This window comes from Protopterus annectens, chromosome 3.part0, assembly GCF_019279795.1.
Source record: "Protopterus annectens isolate FY-2018-M chromosome 3.part0, PAN1.0, whole genome shotgun sequence".
NCBI classification, from domain to species: Eukaryota; Metazoa; Chordata; order Ceratodontiformes; family Protopteridae; genus Protopterus; species Protopterus annectens.
Window position 1 is genome coordinate 806328468 of NC_056731.1, and position 20818 is coordinate 806349285.

The 20818-nt window shown below is 41.9% G+C and overlaps 1 protein-coding gene across 2 annotated transcripts in view; it reads right to left on the reverse strand.

The window, feature by feature from the left end:
- The window catches only part of LOC122796566 (F-box/LRR-repeat protein 2-like), a 1765375-nt gene that overhangs the window by 694944 nt on the left and 1049613 nt on the right, over nucleotides 1-20818 (reverse strand). For both annotated transcript variants that reach the window (XM_044065149.1, XM_044065150.1), the window contains exon 8: nucleotides 14500-14626. In XM_044065149.1, coding sequence (XP_043921084.1) covers nucleotides 14500-14626 — 127 coding nt within the window. The remainder of the gene's footprint in view (nucleotides 1-14499; nucleotides 14627-20818) is intronic.

A 20818-nucleotide genomic window follows, 5' to 3' on the forward strand; every position in this document is an offset into this window, starting at 1 on the left:
GAAGTCCGGCGCCGAGATCCCTCCATGGAGGAGATCAGAGCAGACGACGGCGCCAAAAGGAAAGGTATCGGTTCCGACGCTCCCACAGTCTCGGCTCCGAGCAGCACCGGCTCCGAACTCGATAGAGTCAGAGGAGGAATGTCCAATGGAACAGGGGCAGCCATCGACTGTTGAGTCGGGCTGTGTAACATCTGGGCCAAGTGCCTCGGACTTAAGAAGTCTACTCACTACCCTCTGCAAATCATGGTCCGAAAGTCTGGAGGACCTAGAGGAGTGTGACCTATGGCTCCATTCAGACAAGAGCGGTGAGGCTGGAGCCGAATGAACGGAGCCGATAGAAGGAGACCTGGACCTCTTCCTAGTAATCGGTTCCGACGAGAGTGCCGGAGCCGACTTAGATTTGTCTATCTCGGCTCCAGCCGGAGCCGAGGACACAGTATGTGTAGTAGGTCTAGAATCATCGGCTCTGGCCAGAGCCAATGGTTGAACCATTAAAACGGTCTTAGAACCCCCGGAGGACGGCTCGGATGCTGGAACCGACAGCCTGGAGGACTTAGAAGGTTTCCCCGACATGGACTGTGTCGGGGGACCCTCAGGCTTCAATAAGCCTCTTAAAATTAGCTTATTTTTACGTTCCTGCAGGACTCTAGTGCTGAAACCATGACAGACAGCACAAGAGTCCTGCAGGTGTAAAGGTCCCAGGCAGTATACACAAGAAGTGTGACCGTCTGTCAGAGACATCTTCTGACAGCACGAGTCACACTTCTTAAAGCCTGAGACCTTCGATTCCTTAGACATCTCTAAGAAAAAAGGTAGTGCAATCACTCACACTCACACACACCCAGATTACACTAAATTTAATTTAAAATAAAGTAATTATCTTAACAAAAAATTCCCTAAAAAAAACACAGTCACTCCAACTACTAGGAGGGGAGGGAAGGGGCCTAAAGGCCTAAGGGAGGAATTCTTGAAAAATTTTTTGAAAAAGGGGGAGAAAATTGGTAGGGAGTGTAACTACTTAATTAACTCACTAACTACTATTGAAAAAGTAACTTAAAAGGGGGTCTATTTAGCAAAAAACTTTATCTAAGCAACTAATCTGCAGAGCCGGTTGGAAAGAGCAACTCATCAGCGAAGCGGCAAACGAGATCTGAGGAGTTACCGCCTAGCATTGTGGGATATGGGGAGCCTCGAGCCGGTGGAATTAGCTCTCGAGCTTTAGTATTGACCGAGTCGGAGCCGAGGATCGGCTCCGAACCCATCCAGCAAGAATGAAGGCGAGATAGACAACTTAACATCAAACATTTTCTGAGCACACCTGTAGATCAGTATATGTGTATATACTTTTAAGAAGCTTTCTAAGGGCTTGCACAAGTGTATAAATACCAAGCACGTGCAAGCCTGACTGCCATTTTGTAGTTAGCTGTTGAGATGTAAGCATGTATGTATGTAATGTCTGTCTGTTAACTAGTTCGTTCTTATTTAAAGATGGTGTTATCCATCCTGCTGTGTTTCTATGTATTAAAGCATCTAAACAAACCCCCAAGCCTTCTTGCCATATGCGCTAAATACGAATGCGCTGCATGGTGCCATAAGTGGCATGCCTGAAGGAGTCCGGTATGGTAAATCTAAAGCGCATGGAGTCAGAACAAGCATATCCAAAGGGTGTGAAGCGAGAAACGGCTTGGCTAAAACTTGCTTAGAGTTGGTGGAATATAAAGGAGTGAATCATCCAAAAATGTGCATACTTTGCAAAACAGGTCAGAAATGAATTTCAGGTATTAAAACTTGCTCAGCACTATTTATTTTTGCATAATATGAAACGGGGCATACAGAACATTCTAAATAATATTCGCCTAAGCTGATGTGTACGATACTGACAGAAATATTCAAATTAATACGGAACATGTTTGACAAAGTCCAAATTGCATAAATTGAATAAAATAAGGGGAAACGACCGCATTTTTCAATATATACTTTGCAAATCTGGACTTTTTGCATTAAGCAAAGATATTAGAGTTATTAGAAGTATATAAAGTGTTCACATGTTTGTGCAGTGTTACAGTTAAGCTATTTTGTAAAGTACAGCCATAACAAGGCACATTTCGCAAAGTATAGCCATTACAAGGCATATCTTGCAGAGTACAGCTATTACAGATTTCACAAAGTACAGTATTTCGAAGAGTTTGTGCATTAGAATGTTGTTACAAGCTCACAGAACTGTTCATACATAATTACAAGGACCATATTTTCAGTGTGTTTGGGCATGGCAGATGAATTTTGAAAACCAAGTGCACTTGTGTTTGACAATAATATTGCTGAGAACTGGAAAGTGTTTGAGCAAGAGTACGACACTTTAATACAGGCTGCATTTTCTGATAAAGCTGACTGTACAAAGGCATTTATTCTACTTAATTTAGCCGGGTCAAGAGCCATAGAAAGGGAACACTCATTTATGTATGCACCTGCCATCTATGCTGGAGAGGGGGAAAACCATCATATTGTTGTACCGGCTGAGTCAAGTGAGGATTGAGAGTGCTTAAAACATAAATTTAGAGAAATGTGTAACTCCCCCAGACAAATGTTACAATGGAAAGGCACTTACTTTACACAAGGAATCAAAAGCCTGGTTACACTTTTGCAGCATATACAATTGACCTAAGAAATAAAGCCATGGAGAGGATCATAATGGAACTCATAAATAAAGACATAGGGAACTTGCAGACTTTGGATCCAACCCAGTTTGGCTTTGTCAAAGGCAGATCCTGCCTCAAACTTGGTTGACTTTTTCGAGACAGTCACCAAGGCCATTGATGAGGGAAAGGCAGTCCATACAGCCTACCTCGACCTGGCAAAGGCCTTCGACACAATACCCCACTCAGGTATCATCGAAAAACTCATCAGCTTGAATGTAAACCCATACATCACAAGATGGGTTGCAAACTGGCTAAGTGACAGAACCCACAGGGTCAGAGTTGCTGGAGCCATGTCAGACTCAAAGCCTGTCACAAGTGGTGTCCCACAGGGCTCAGTCCTGGGTCCACTCTTGTTCGGCATCTACTTTTCTGAAGTACAAGCAAACATAGGAGGGTTATGGCTGACAAAGTTTGCAGATGACTGCAAACTGGATGCCATAGTCGAAAACACATCTGACACAGATATCCTCCAGAAGGGCCTCACAGAAACGGATAACTAGTGCCAGAGCCATGGCCTGAAGTTAAACGCCAAAAAATGCATAGTCATACCCTTCGGGAAAAACAAGGTTACCCCTAGCTACCATATAGGTGGCAATCCACTGAGCACAGAAAAGTCATCAGAGATCTGGGGACCCAGGTTGACAGTAGCCTTCGCTTGACACTCATGTTGCTAAAGTAGTTAGGAAAACCTTCTATATCACCCACCTGATCATGAAGGGATTCACATCTAGATCAAGGGAGGTCATCGTCCCCCTGTACTCATCACTCATTAGACCTATGATTGAGTACAATGCCCCGCTCGAATGCATCTGACCAGACACCTGCTGCAGCTTGAAAGGCCCCAAAAGTTCCTCACCAAAAGGATAAAGGGTCTCAAAAATATGTCTTATGCTGCCCGACTGAAAGAACTCCAGCTCTATTCAGTCTCATACCGCTTGCTCAGAGGTGACCTGTGCCTGACATATGAGGCCATGTCAAACCCAGATTTGATGAATATGCTTCACCTCAAAAAATCTAGATCCCTCAGAACCACAAGGGCGGGAGACTTAAACCTTGACACGGTTATAAATAGAACATGCTGGAGGGACAGATTCATCACCCAGAGACTCCCTATGCTGTGGAACAAAATCCCGGTACATGTGAGGCAGAGCACCTCTCTGGCCTTGTTCAAGAGGAATCTTGACCAATGGATGGGAGATTGCAGATATACCCCAGGGATTACTTCAGTGTCACTGCTTGACAGAGGCACAGCAAAATGATAGGCATAGTTTTTATTCAAACTAAAGGGGTGGCGAAAGCCACATAACTATGGGCTAGGCTTATAAATGCCCTTGGGCAGATAGCCTAGTATGAACCTATGAACCTATGAAATCTAAAGCATGCACATTTGGTGACTTAAGGGATGAGCTGATAAAGGACAGACTTGTGTGTGGTATAAAATATGATGCTGTGTGAAAGATTTTGCTTCGTGACCGTGACTTAACTTTGAATAAGGTCATTGAGATTTGTCAGATATATCAGCTCACGGAAAAGCACACACATATGCTTACAAATGAGAATAGCTCAAGTAGGCACAGTGATGAAGCCCATGTTGATAGTATAAAGCACGTGGTTAAAAGAAACCGGCACAAGCACATGGCAGCAACTGTAACCCCTGCAGCACTGACTGGTAACCCCCAGAGCTTTCTAGCAAATTCCAGAGTTTGCACAGTCTCAGTGAAGCATAAGAGTGAGTCAGCAAATGCAAAGCATGGGCCTCAACCTTGCTTCATTGCCAATTGTCGTAAATGTGGTGGAAGTTATGAATCTAAAAGGAAGAAATGTTTAGCTTTTGGTCAACAACACCACAAATGCAATAAATGGAATCATTTCAAAAGATTTTGCAAATCAAAATGCCCACATTCTTTTATTAAAGGGTGCATTTTAAGAAACGAGTTGATCAGTTAGACAGTGGAAAGCCTACTCTTTATGTTGATGGTGTGTCAGTGCTTCATGAAACATTCAATGCAGTAGATTTAAGGGATAAGAATGAAGTATTTTGCACTGTTCGAATAAATGGCAAACCCATAGAGCTCAAAGTTGATACAGGCTCCAAGTGCAATGTTATATCTGCAGAAGCATTTGCTAGAGTGTGTAAAGGTGAAACACTTGATATGGCAAGGTGTACAAAGCTCGTTGCTTATGGAGATGAAGAAATTCAAACTGAAGGCTCAGTAGTGCTTTCATGTTACTCTGCTGGAAGAAGCTACGACTTATTTTATGTGGTCAAGAGGCATGTCCAGTCACTATTAGGTCTCAGAGACCGTTTGAAAATGGGACTGTTTTTCATTTAATACGGAAGTTCACCATGTTAGCTTGAAAGATCACTACTCTAATTTTTCCCAGCACATTTTTTTCTACCTATGCTGATCTGTTCCAAGAAAAATTAGGCTAACTTCCAGTTGTATACTCCATGAAGTTAGACCCTGAGTTCATTCCAGTTATCAGGCCAGCACACAAAGTTCCAACAGCCATGCAGGACAGAGTCCAGGCCGAGTTAGATAAAATGGTGTGACAAGGTGTGATATGTCCAGTTGAAACTCCAACTGAATGGGAATCTTACATGGTGGTAGCTCATAGGAAAAGCTCAAATGACATCAGAATATGTACTGATCCATGAGATTTGAACAAAGCACTAAAAAGACCTCATCATCCAATGCTCACAGTCGAAGAAGCTGCAGCCCGGATGCCATTATGTTTTATGTCTTAGATGCAAAGAATTCAGCTTGACAAAAAAATCCTCAATGCTCACTACATTCAGTACTCCATTTGGCAGGTACAAGTTTTTGGGAAAGCCATATGGGATAAATTCTGCAAGTAAGTCTTTCAATGTGCAGTGCAGCAAATTTTTCCTGGGTATCCTTGTGTTATTATAGTGGATGACATACTGGTAGGAGGTAGTGATGAAGCAGAACATGGCAGAAACCTCAGAAAAGTTCTAGAAACAGCACATCAAGTGAATCTGAAGCTCAACCCACACAAATGCATGTTCAGGCTACAAGAGGTTACTTATGTTGGTCATTTATTTACAAGTACAGGCCAACGACCAGAACTTTCAAAACAGCCATTATCCAGATGCCAGCTCCAGACAATATTCAAACCCTGCAACGTTTTCTTGGCATGGTCAACTACCTAGGCAAGTTCATTATAGACTTGAGCCAACTTTCAGCACCACTCAGAGAGCTGACACGTAAAGATGTATCCTGGTCTTGGTTAGAGCAACACTAAAGAGCATCTGATGTCCTGAAACAGAGAACTGCTTGTTCATCTACGCTCAGATGCTATGATGTTCCCAAACCAGTTACACTTTTCTGTGATGCTTTGAAATTTGGTCTTGGTGCAGTCATTCTACAGGAAGATCAACCTGTTGCCTATGCATCGAGAACTCTTATCCAAACTGAGATGCAGTATGCCCAGACATAGAGCTTCTGGCAATTGTGTTTGCATGTTCCAAGTTTCAGGATTATGTTTATGATGGTAGACCTATCCAGATCGAAATGGACCATCAACCATTAGTCAGTACCTTGAGAAAGCCAATGCATTCAGCTCCAGCCAGACTGCAATGTATGATGCTGAGATTGCAAAAGTACAATTTTAATCTTGTCTACAAAAAAGGCAAACTTCTTTACCTTGCAGATACATTGTCCACATCGCCCAGAAATACCACAAAAAATAAGAGAATGCGAATATTGATTTTGCAGTAATGGAAGTGAGAAATTTTTCTTCCACACGTCTTGATGAACTGAGAGATCACACAGCTACAGATCCAGTTTTACAGATGTTCAACCACTTTATCACTCATGGATAGCCATCAAAGCAATCCAGTTTACCTCAAGAAGTGCAACCTTATTTTCTATACAGAGATTAGATTTTGTCTGACAAAAGTATCATAATGAGAGGTCCAAAAGTGATTGCTCCAAATTCTTTACAACAAGAGTATGTTGCTATTTTGCATTGTGGTCACCCAAGAACCAAATCTAACAAAAGAAGGATGAGAGGGTTGGTATTTTGGCCTTCTATGTCACAAGATATTAAGAGAGCACTTTCAACTTGTTCAGTGTGTAATAGTACAAAGCCTGATCAATAGAAGGAACCACTTCAGCTTAATCAGATTCCAGAACTACCTTGGTTGACAGTAGCCATAGACATCTTCAAGTGGAATGGTCAACATTAAATGGTGTTAGTACACTCTTACTCCAATTGGTTCAAGATTGACCTACTTCCTAACCTAGCATCCAGTATTGTCACTGCCAAGAGGAAGCATCATTTTGCAGTTCATGGTAGTCTACACAAAGTTATTTCTGACAATGGCATGCAGTTTACAAGCCAACAGTTCAAAAGATTTGCTGAAGAATGGGACTTTACTCATGTCACAAGTAGTCCAAAGTATCCGCAGTCAAATGGTTTGGCAGAACGTGTAGTTCAAAGTGCAAAACAGTTACTAGAGAGGTCAAGGCGAGATAATAGTGATGTTTTCCTGAATCTCCTGAATCTCAGAAATGTTCCTCGTGATAAACATCTTGGTTCAGCTGCTCAGAGACTTCTGTCGAGATAAACTAGAACCACATTACCAATTAGTAGTCAATTGTTGGTTCCATAGGTCAAGAACAACAAGTTAGTGAAAGCCAATCTGTTGAAGCGCTTAACCCAGAAGTCCTATTACGATAAGACCAGCAAACCACTCAATCCATTATGAGGGAGAAGTGGTAAGAATGCAAACGTCCAAAAGTTAAGATCGGATTGGTGTCATGAAGAATACTGATCCACACCCAAGATCGCACATTGTAGACTCAGACGGAGCAATCTTTAGGCAGAATTGGAAATGTATTCGAGCCTATACCACAGCACACAGCCTGTGAGAAAGACTCCATCTCAGAGTGAGTTGTCCGGTGTTCAAATTCCTGAGGAAGTTCAGAGGACATTCCCATTCCTATGACTAATCCAGAAGTTCCTGATATGAGTTGTGCACAGCAGACTGTCTCAGTTGCTAAATTTGGCCCCAAATGTTAGGTTACACTATATGGTCAAATCTCTAAACCCTGTAGCAGATATGAAGCAACTTGGACAAGAACAGTGTGTTTTGTTTCTAATGTACATAGTAATACATGACTAACTCTAACATTGTTTTGCATAAAGGGCAATCTTTTTAAGAGGGAGGATGTAGATCAATATATGTGCATATACCTTTAAGAAGCTATGCAAGGGCTTGCACAAGTGTATAAATACCAAGCACGTGCGCGCCTGATTGCCATTTTCTAGTTAGCTGTTGAGATGTAAGCATGTACGTATGCAAGGTCTGTCTGTCAACTAGTTTATTCATATTTAAAGATGCTGTTATCCATGCTGATGTGTTTCCTTGTATTAAAGCATCTAAATTAAACCTCAAGCCTTCTTGTCATATGTGCTAGGGACGAACGAAAGCCAACCCCCACAAAAATTACTCTAGTCAAAACTTATCTTCTGCCCTCCATTCTCTATGAAGCATCAATTCTAACCAATTTAAATCCTCCATAAAAGCAAACTTGAAAGCTGCTACAATAAAATTGCCAAGTTTGCTAATAATTCCTCCTCCCTTACCCATCACTTATAAAGCTCTGCATACCCTTAGCTTTCTGGAACTCCCCTTCCACTTCTCCTACATTCAACTTATAACAATACACAAAATCATGCACAAACCATTAGCCTGCCCAGCTCTTAACCCTTTAATAAACATATATTTTGCAAAAAACTCAGATCAGAAGATAAACAACTTCTCATCATAAATAAAACTAACAAATCCCCTGGACAAAGCCTATACTCGTACTCAGTAGCAAAAAAATGGAACTCCTTACCTCTAACCACCAGAGCTATCTCTAACCTACCCACCTTTAAATGCTCCCTAAAAGAATACCCAAATCTCAGATCTGCTCCTGTGCCAATCCTGGCTGAACTTACCCACTATAGTGCACTCCTGCACTTACCCCCTTCAAACTAGATCTCAGTTCACAACCCTCTCCATCCTCCTACTCTACTACTTTTTGTTCTCCCACTACCTTACCTTATTTACTTCATCACTGCAGACCTTTCCCCTTCTTCTTTCCTCCCTACTCACCTAAGTTACCTGAAAACACCCTATCCTGCACTCTTCTTATAATCTCTTTTTCTCCATCCTTCTTCCTTCTGTAACCATAATACAAACCCCTCTCTCATACTAACACATCACTCAATTTCACCTCACTGTCTCTAATCATGTAATCTCTAATATCTCTTTAAATATCTTATTAGAATTGTCTCAGTTTTCATTTATCACTTACTAATCTATGTAACAAATTTTATTTTTATTTTATTTTTTATTTATTTTTATTTAACATTTGTTGACCGGGAAAGTCCGACTAGGTTCCACAGATCCTGTTTTCAGTAGAGGCCTGGGGAAAAATGCTCCAGGAACATGTCTTTAGAATAATATGACTATGAAATAATATGACTATGGAGTTTTTCCTCACATTTTTCTCTAACTCATAGGTTCATAGGTAGGTACTAGGCTGTCTGCCCAAGGGCATTTATAAGCCTAGCCACAGTGTGTCAGCTTTTGCCACCCCATTGATTAATTAACTGATCCTCTGTCAAGCAGAGCCAATGAAGTGATCCCAGGGGTATATTTTCTGTTACCCACCCACTCGTCAAGATTTCTCTTGAGTGTTAGTGAGGGGCTCTGTCTAATGTAGTTTGGAATTTTGTTCCAAAGCATGGGGAGTCTCTGTGACAGGAATCTATCCCTCCAGCATGTTCTGTTTATTGTTGTGGCGAGGTTTAGCTCACTAGAGCGTGTGGCTTGCAGTGACTTGGATTTCTTTAGGTGGAGCATGTTCATCAATTCTGAGTTGGACATGGCTTTGTACGTCAGGCAGAGATCACCTCTGAGTAACCGATATGCCACTGAGTACAGCCAGGGTTTTTTCAGTCGGGCTGCATAGGACATATGTTTGAGGCCGGTAATCCTCTTGGTGAGGTACTTTTGTGGTCTCTCCAGCTGTTGGAAGTGTCTTGTGAGGTAGATCCCAAATGGGGCATTGTAATCTATGATGGGTCTGATGAGTGATGAGTAGAGGGGCACTATAACCTCTTTATTTCTAGATGCAAACCCTTTAGTAATTAGATGGGCCACATAGAAGGATTTCCTAACTACTTTGGCAATATGATTGTCAAAGGAGAGATTACTATCAACCTGGGTCCCCAGATCTCTTATTACCTCTTCTGTATTAAGGGGAATGCCATCTATGTGGTAATTCATGGGTGTTTTGTTTTTCCCAAATGGGAAGACTATGCATTTTTTGGCATTTAGCTTGAGGCCATAACTTTAACACCAAGTGTATGTCTCAGTAATGCCCTTTTGGAGGATGTCCGTGTCAGCCGGAGAGACAATTATGGCTCCCAGTTTGCAGTCATTGGCGAACCTGGTTAGCCATAGTCTTCCTGTGTTTGCCTGTACTTCTGAGAAGTATATGCTGAACAGTAGGGGTCCCAGGACCGAGCCTTGCGGGACACCACTTGTGACTGGTTTAGAGTCGGACTTGGAGCCCACTATTCTTACCGTGTGAGTTCTGTCTGTAAGCCAGCTGGCAGCCCATCTCGTGACGTAGGAGTTTATGTTCAGGCTGGTGAGTTTTTCTGTAATACCCGAGTGGGGAATGATGTTGAAAGCTTTGGTGAGGTCAAGGTAGGTTGTATGAACAACCTCTCCCTAAGTTTATGGCCTTGGTGACTGTCTTGAAGAAGTCAACCAGGTTTAGTAGGCATGATCTGCCCTTAACAAAGCCGAACTGGGTTGGGTCAAGTGTTTGGAGGTTCCCAATGTCTTTGTTAATGAGTTCCATGATGATGCCCCCTCCATAGCCTTGCAGACCAGGCTAGTCAGGCTTATGGGGAGATAGTTACCAGGGTCAGTTGTGGCCCCTCCTTTGTATAGTGGAATATCCGTTGCTGTGCACCATTCTATGGAGAGGCTGAGGTTGAACAGCGTGTTTAGGTGGGGGGGTTAGTTTGTTCTGTAGTTCATGCAAGACGCAGCCTGGGACACCATCTGGCCCCACTGACGCTGTGTTTTTGGCTTTTGAAAGGGCTATTTTCACCTGTGCGTCTGTGATTTCTGGGACACTACACTTTTCCGGTATTGTTGTGGGTCCTTTTGGGGGTGAAGTTTGCACTGAATCTATCTGCCAGGATGTTGGCAATATCAGTAGGTTCAGTATATCTTGTGCTATTTTTCACTAGTTCAGTGCATATCTGTGAGTTGCCACTTAGATTTTTAACATAGCTGAAGAAGGCTTTGTGGTTATCTTTTGAATCCTTGGCTATTTTTCTTTTGAAGTTAGCCTTGGGTGATTTTATGAGGGACCTTAGTTTAGATACTGATCAGGGATGTCTTTCCTTCTTGGGATTTGCTTTTTTTCTGAACTAGTTTCCTCCTTCTATTGAATATCTTGTTTATGGCAGGGGTCCACCAGACTGGTTTCCTTCTCTTAGTGGAGTGAGTCTTGATTTTGCAAGGGATGGCATGATCCATGCATTCTTGTAGGTGCTCATAGAGTGCATTTGTAAAGGTTTCTGCATCTTGGGCAGCGTTATCCTTTAGCATGGGGGCTGTGAAACTTACCGCCTCTGTCTTAAGTAAGGTGAAGTTTGCTTTAGAAAAGTTTTTTACTGTGGTTTCCTTAGTTGGGGGTGGTGGTGGGGTGTGGACATCCAGACTGATTAGTTTATGGTCTGATCTAACCAGTGACGAGTTGACCTATGGTGTGGAACACCTGTCACCCATGTTTGTGATGACCAGGTCCAATATGTTTTCACATCTGGTAGGGGAGTTTAACAGCTGATCCAGGGAGTTTGAGTTGATGAATTCCAGGAAGCGCTGGGCCTGGGAGTTTGTACTGGAGTAGTTTTCCCAGTTAATGGTAGGATAATTGAAATTGCCCAATATCAGGGTGTGCGGCAGGACCTTCATGTTTTCCAGTGTCTCCAGAAAGGTGGAGTGGTGGTCCTGAGTCATGGAGGGTGATCTGTGCCATGTGAGAAATGTGTCCTATGTTTTTCACATTACATTTTTTTCACTCATGTTTTATAGTCTAACACCATGTTTTATTTAAAATATTTGTACTTGCTGTTTTGTAATGTAGTATACTTTGTGATTTAAAATATCTGTACTTGGAGTTCCTGGGCATCCACTGAAAATGGGCAGTTTCTGGCCCAGTCGGACTTTCCTGTTAAAGAAATGTCAAATAAATAAATAAAAACACACACACACACACACACACACACACACACACACACACACACACACACACACACAGTGATTGATATATGCTCACACATTTGCTGCTGTTTTAGAAACATGGATATTTTCTCATTTGGGGTGACATCAGCAGTCCCCTTATATTAGACTTTCCCTCGCACTAGATCAGACAGGTCTGGTAATTAACAGATCTTGTGCCCAGAGTTGCAGACGAATAAATATTCTTCCCAGCCTTTTAAGAAGTCTGCTTTTTTTTTAGTTACTTGAGATGAAATTTGGAGCTGCTCTCTCTCTCTCTCTTTTTAGGCCTTGTAGGGAGAGACGGTTCACTAACAAGGCCAGCTACTCTGTCAGTGTCTTACATACAACCTAGTGCTTCAAAATCCTAAAAAATCATCAGGTTTTTAGCAGAAGATGGTTGACTGCCAGGCACAAGAGAGAAATTAGTAATAATAGCCTCAAAAGAAGAAGAATTAGTTGGAGGAACAGCAAAATGTTTCAGCTTCAAAAAAATGTTATACATGTATCGAGCCACTCAAGCCTGGTAATACTGTATAATCGATTTTACTTTGTTTTTCTTTTGTCATGTTTGATTGATTATTGATTTATTTACATTTTATTAGTAGTATCTTTTTAATGTGTAAAGTTATAGCATGATAGTGGAGCTTTTCTCCTCGGGCCTCTGCTGAAAATGGACATGTATCCAGCCAGACTAGCCCGGTTAACAGATGTAAAATAAAATAAAATAAATAAATAAATAAAATGTTAGCATTTGTGCTAGTCTCATATGGGAGAGAACATTCCTTCATGACATCCAAGGTGCCTCTTCTAAACAAAGATGGATAATAGGAAGGAGCTACATTTTTTCTTCTTAGTAGCAGTAACAAATAAAAAAAGGCTCTGATGTTGTCAAAATCTTTACTGCCTATTGCAAAAATGAAATATTCTTGAGCAAAGTTTTTATAATTAAAATGCAGAAGTCTTAGACAAATAAGGAACTTGTATCCGGTTTGAGTGTATTTACATCAAGCATCTGTTTTAGTATGGTCCTTATGCAATATGGTCATCAAAAATATGGACATTTTTCCTGCTGGTGTCCAATGCCCAGCTGTCTAAACAACTACTAAGAAATCAGCTGGAAGAGTAGCACAGTCTCAAAGCCACTGACACTACTTTCAGAGGAGTTACAAGTTGGTGTTCCTCATTTGATATCTGGAGAGTGATGTCTCAGGTGAGAGAAGCTCAACACAGTTTGAAAAGATCCAGCCACAGTCACCACGTTGACTCCCACAAATGTAAATGAAGCAGTTTGACTGACTGCTGCTTCTCCATAGAACCCCTTATTCGGACTGTGGTGGTGCAGGTAGAACAGAAGACTTTGAGTGACTTTCCTAGTACAGACTGGAGGGATAGGAAGCTAAACCTCAGCAGCTGAGGGACAAGTAATCCCACTTAGAATAAAATGACTGGGTCCCTGAGTCACAAGCACCTGAATTATGAAGCATGCATAACTTCATGCTTTTTTGTTTTATGCTCACAAGACTATCCCCTGCTTCCTGCAGCCTTCTTTTGATTGGCACTAACTGGAAAAAGAATAATGGTCATTGTAGTCCCACTATTTTCACACTCTGGAAAAGCCTGCAAATTCTTAGTTCTATTCACGAATGTTTTCATGAGGAAGATATCACTGTACTCATAATTACCAATATTGGATTCTTACCCCAAATAAAGATAATACTTAAGATAGAACTTTGCAGAGGTTCTGTGATACTTTAAAAGTACTTGTTGGTCAGTTTCTCTGGGTATGTTATGTTATTACAAAATATTTTAAATTACTAAGTACCATTTATATAGTACTTTACACTGCCAATGATCAAGGCCTAGAATTAATCTGAGAAACTCACAAAAGAAATTAGACTGACCATTTAATTCAAGCAGCAGAAAAAAATTGTGTAGAGCACATGGTGCATTCTTTGGTGCCACTATGGGCAATTGTATGTAGTTTAATCATCATGACATTAAGTGAAACTAAAAGGTCAAAATCATTGAAAGATCCCAAGCTCAAAACAGCAGTAGACCCAAGTATGTACAACCCCCCCCCCCCCCCCCCCCACCAACCAAAAAAATAATATTGCATGGAGGCACAGACCCTGATATGGAGGCAAGCTCATACTTTCAAACCTTTTATGTACTAACTCAAAGGTCTCTCAATCGTGGGGAAAAGAGTGGAGGATAAAACAAAACATGTACCTTATCCATCTTCTCTGAGTCCAGTGAACCAGAAACAAGGATGCAATTGGTGACCTAGCCAAGGCCGATGTACTGAAACATCAACAATAGGAAAAGAGAAACTTCCTGCTTCAATGTTTCAGTTTATAATAAAGCACCATTTGAGAAACCACTGATTTTCCACATTCCAACTCATGACTAGGATTCTCATGATAATAAACACAGTACATATAAGATTCTCTGAAAGATTAGATGAAAACTACTTACTTGTGTGCAGCCCCTGAGAAACAGTGATGACAGTGCGCCACATCCTCTCACCAGTGCTTCAAGGCCATACTTTGTAATCTGATCACACCAGGAAATATTCAAGGTTTCTAGAGTATGACATCCCTCACTAACAAACAAAATAAACATTACTACCTTACAGTCCATACATTATTTTAGAGTAATGCATCGTTAGCAATTCATTATTATACAATGAAAGCTGACTTGACTGTTCACCAGTAAAAGTTTGATGTAGATTAAGTATTACAAATGAAAACTAGATAGGCTTCAAAATCTTAAATCTTACAAATCACTGATATTGCAAATGAAAAAAAATGTTAATGGCTTTGCCAATTCCAGTGGTGTAGAGGGATAAAGCCCTGACTACGATTCAGGTGACCCAAGTTCAATTATTGGCTTGGATTTTTGTTGCAGCTGGGAGGGAAAAATGGGAGTGTCCGTACTGGAGGAGGGAAGGGAGGGCAGAGTCAGAAGGAAACTGAGACATTTCCTTGGAGGAGAGGTGGTAGATGCAAAAGCACCCTTGGGATGGAAACCTGGTACATAAAACTGCCACTGGGTGGTGGCCTTCATGGCGTGCATGCACAGGAGAATGCATCAGATGGTAACAGCCCACCTCAGGGATGTCACTCACATGTCCATTTGGCCATGTGAGGAATTAGTTCCATAAACATACACCCTCATTGCCAGAATGTTGGTGATGGTACAAGTCAACCTCACAGCTGGCTGAATGATGGCTCTCCATCTGCTCTCAACCCTGTGCAATGGAATGCAGGTTCAAGTCCAGTTGACAGGCTTGATGGTCAGCAGGCACAGAAGGAAGCATTAAAAAAAATGTTACATCTGCCATCTTTTCTAAGCTACCTAGAAGGGACATACATTACCCACAACCTCATTAACAACAAAATTCCACACTGCTTCTACACAATCCCCATGGCAAAAAAAATATGGTAATTCTGTGCTATAAACAAAGGCTAACATTGATAAATATATGACATGTAAGACTTGTGTGTTAAGGCAACATTTTATGGCATGAGAATTAACAGATGTATCACTTCAGAGCACTCATCCTCACTTTACTGTGAAATGATAGCCACACTTAATCAAGAAAATTGCTGCTGATTAAGTCCACAGTTCTTGTGGCATGCAACAAAACATGTAGAATGTATCCATTCACAGACAGCGCACTCCCCAGCTAAAAGTGCTATGACACTACAAGGCTACTGCATGTATAATCCAAGCAACTGCTTGTGTTAGTAAAGGCTATACATGTAGCATTCTGGTGAAGTGCACAATATGAATGTAGTCTACGAGGTGGGTGAAATCATACACCCACAATTATCACTGTTAAAGTGTGAAAGAAAGGGAAGAATAGGAAAGCATGAAGGGGGGTGTGCAAACAGAAGGGAATGACAAGAGGGAACAAATCGGACAGTGGAAGAAGGAGATGGGAAGGTATGCACAAGTACACTTTTGGTGGGTATAGATTCCCTTTATTTAAATGAAGAGAAAAAGGGAAAAGGGGTATGACATGCAAGGGAAGACTGGGCATTGCAAGACAGTGCAGGATATTGTGCAGAACCAACAAGCACATACAAACTAGTACAAACAGGGATGTCTCTACAAACAAGGATACGCAACAAATGGCAGACAAATGGGGATAAGAAGTGCTGGACCATACACAGTATGGGGCAGGACACATGCTGCCATACTGCCCAAAGGGAGATGTCAGGGCAGCTCAGAACCATCATCAGCTGATAACCCCATGTAGGCATTTCCAGATAGTCCCTGATCCTCTGATGGCCAGGGCTTGCTGCTATAACAAATCTGCAATTCACTGCAAGAAGGCCTCTACCTCACTGCCCAACATGATGCTTGACTGTATCCTCCATCACAGCCTCAATTACCTGCTGAAGCCATGGTTAATCAACAGGCTGTGGGACATAGATGTCCACCTGAATGGGGTTTTTAGCCCTGTAAAATAAGTTGCTCACACCTCCATCATCAGATCTCTCCCATGGTCACAACTGAGGAAGATGATGGTCAAGATGCTTGGGCCTGCTGATATTCCTCTTTTGCATCCGATGGACCTACAGAGTGGAGGCAGAATGGGAAGACTGCCATAATTATGGCAAGTTATTAAAACATACTGAATTTAAGGCAGGCAGCAGTGATACAAATCCCATCTTGCAGCTTGATATATTTTTGGCTTCTGTGAAACTCAACCACGTTTCTCCCTTAAGGATGAAAGATAAAAATGCGCACATAAGTCACACCTCCTTTTGGGTAATGCATCTTAAGTTTAACCTGCCCTTTTTAGTGCCTCTCTGGGCATGACCTTTGAATCTTTCAAATTGCCTGCTGTAGCTGTGGTTCAAATCTGTATGACTATGACAGTGTCATTTCAGATCATCAAAGCACTGCCAGAATTATTTGTCAGACTGCTGGCCACCTGAAGCATTGATAAGCATAAAGACCAGGTCATGGCAAGCATCCACTTTTTTTGTGGGATCCATCATAAGGACCCAGTAGCTTCCACCTGAATCTTTCTGTCCTTCACATAACATATACAAGCCCTGGGTCTACAAGCAGTTTCACCGATCTCTTGCTAAACATCAAGACATCCTCATCATCAACTCCCTTTTTTCCATTTTTTCTACATGGATTCAGGGTGTCACCTCTTTCAATTTAGTGCCACTTTCTACAACCATGCCAGACTATTGCAGATGGTATCTCAAACACCTCCTCCATCTCTTGGCTGGACATCCCCACTTCCTCTTGTGTTCTTCCCATTTCTCCCAAATCTTTTTTACCAGGTGATCTTCGGTTCTCCTGCACATATGACAAAGCCACCATAATCTATTCTCTTTGACCTTCTCTGCAATTGGAGCTACTTTGGCTTTTGCCTTGATGTCCTCATTTCTTCATCTGTCCCACAGTGTGCATCCTACTACCTGTCTCAGGCACTTCATTTCAATCATCTTTAGTTTCCTCATCTCTGCCTTCACTGACCAGGTTTATGAACCATAAAGAAGCAATGATCACACCATGACTTTATACACCTTGCTTTTCAATTTGTCATTTTTCTTTCAAACATTACTTCTGGCACACTGTGCCAGTTGGTTGCAGCACCTCTGAGTCTAGTTTTGACCTCCTCAGACAGACTCTTGCTGAACACCAAGTAGTGTATCAAAATTGCAGCAATTTGCATATGTATGCACTACAAAGACTCTCATTCTGTACTAGCATTTGCTGGTCGACCGTGCAGCACATGTTCATGTGTCTCCAGAAAGAGATGGAGCTGTAGTGAATAAACTTATGGCACCACTGCCCAAAAAGGAATTAAGTGACTCACAGTCATCCATGATCTTTTGCCTACCTTGTCTAAGTAGTCTGTAAATGTGTTTACCTTGTCACAGCCAATCTAATTTCTAGGATTCTGCACGTTATGCAATAATGTTAATGGACATAATAATAATAATAATAATAGTAATGTTGATGGATGGCGCAGTGGTGCATCGGTTTGCGTTGTCGCCTCACAGTAAGAGGTTCTCCAGTTCAATTCTCTGCTGGGATGCCTTCTGTGCACAGTCTGCATATCCTGCCTGCATTTGCGTGGGTTTCCTCCGGGTGCTCAGGTTTTCTCCCACGTTACAAATACATGCATCTGGAGTGTTTCCCCCCAGGCCTCCCCTGGAAAATGGCTTGTTTCAAGTCAAATTTTGCCAGTAAACACATGTTAAATAAATAAATACATAAATGTGAGCAAACAGCTTTAGAGATAGGAGATTCCCTGTTACGTGGCATATTCTGCATTCAAAAAACTGCTCAGATATCAGGGGTATGATATGCTAGTAGGTATATGCACATATCTTGTTTGTCTATATGCTTCAGTCTAGAGCAGTACCTCAAACATGTTTGGTTTACGGCACAGGCAGTAACATGCAATATCAGCAGACAAACACGTATGTCCTACAGACTGCGATTATGCTTTTTTAGGGGGAAGAGTGTTACACAAGCACCAGGTACATTTTAACTACCTTTATCCTTTGCAATACATATTTGTGTTTTCAACATGGATAAACAGGACGTAGCAGATGGAAGCTAGATAATTTCAGTGACTCTGAAAACAACATTCAGGAATAGCATTCAGAGTACATGACTGTTGCATAATGAGTACAGGCGATACAGACCAAATGTTCGAGACCAGGTGTGGCAATCTGTTCTGTGATGTTTAAATTAATTGGATTGGGAAAAAACTGCATAAATGACCCAGGTTTGTCAAATGATTTACTGACACATTCAGCTGTGTCATACAAACATTGCAAGGGGGAATGCCACCACAGGGAGCAGGGATGGTTTAGAGTCAAACCAAAATGACAGATATGGGAGAGTTCCTTGTATCACTGTCTCGAGAAGTTGAGACAGGGTTTATCTTAAGTGGAGGTGAAGATGTTGATGCTCATTTCACTCATTCCGCTTATGTCTCACTGGGTAACAGCCCAGATTACTAGTACACAGCAATAGTTTGCATACACAACTGTCACATTTGCGGGTATACAAAGCAGTCAAGATGCAAATTTTTTTTAGTAGTCATATCATCAGTGCAAAATGTTACCACAACTACAGAAGGGTGAGGTTACATACAGAACTGTGCCCTGCTTGTCACAAGGGAACACTTGTAACATATAATAACGGTGTTCAGTGTAGTGTTCTGTATGTTGCTTATTCACTGGAGGAACCTGTGATGGTCAGTACAAAGAAATGGCTGATGATGGACACGGTGCTTAGGTGTACACCTCTACAAAGTCTGGCAATGCTACCCAGATGCCTAGAGATTACTCACAGTCTGACAACATGGTGATATTAGTGCCTAATCTACTACTGTGTGAAGCAATCCAAGACTGTATGTATGGCTGAAGACAGTGAACACCCTATAAATGTACCAGCTGAGTGCACACTCCCCTCTTGTGGGTGGATTTACCTCTATCTGACAGCCTCAAAAGTACTCCAGCTTCAGAGCTGCATGCTAATTTATCTGTGGGCAAACCCACCACAGGCCAGCAACATAAGGGTACCAAATGCTGCCAAACAACACAGATGCCCCCACAGGTGCAGCTGACATTGAACATTAATCAGCAGATGTGGAGGGCTGTGTACCATGAACTTTCTGGTGCAAAAAAGCCCTTAATGGAGCTGGTTGGTGTGTTATGTGGCCTTCATGGTCACATAGTCCAGTTATTGAAGAATTGGAAAATACACATCCTGAAATGTTTATGGAAAGGGCTATGGTGGCATACAATGATGCAGGGAACACTAGTCTATGAAGAACTGTCACAGCCATCACATCTGCCCAGACTAGGAGTGATATCTGTTGGTGAGGTATGGTATGGGCATCACATGGTCAGGTAACGGGAGGTTTCAAATGGCACATTCAAAAACCATGTCTGGAGATGTCCAACATCTGGTTTCCTATCCACTGATGGCCATAATGTGGGCAGACACAAATACTCATCTCCAGGAACAGCAACACTCATGCAATCATCATCATTGTACAGGTTCAAGTCCTGTAGTGGCATACCATCCCCTACTACAAGATGTCACGAGTTCCGCAAATACTGACCAGTAAATGTACAACATGCTGATGTCATGAAGTAGATCACCATCCAGTAAAGGGAAACCTTTGTACACTCACATTGTACACTCACAATACATAATAACATCAGGAAATGGGCATGCAATCACCCATGTGCCACAGGAGGATGCAATTGTTGGCACCATCTATCCGTACAGGTCCTTAACTCTCTCTCTCAAAGGTCAAGAGCACTGCAGCAGTGGGCCCAGACAATATTCCAGGATGCCTTCTAAATAGCATGAAGCATGACCTGTCAGGCCCTCTGGAATTGCTATATAACTGTAGCCTCCAAACAGACTTTGTGCCTCATGAATAGAGAACAACAGTCATCCCTCTGCACAAAGGTGGGCCATTTACAGACCCAGGAAACTACAGACCCATATGTCTCACTAGTCTCATATGCAAAGCCATAGAAAAAATTATCATGAAAATGACCAATAATGACAGGCAACCTCCAGACACTGGACCCAACCCAATTTGGTTTTGTCAAGGGCAGGTCATGCCTATTCAAACTGGTGGATTTCTCTGAGGTCACCAAAGCAATGGATGAGGGCAAAGTGGTTTGCAATGCCTACCATGACCTAGTCAAGGCATATGACACAATACCCCACTCTGGCACTGTTGAAAAACTCAGGAGGTTAGGTACAAACCCTTATCTCACTTGCA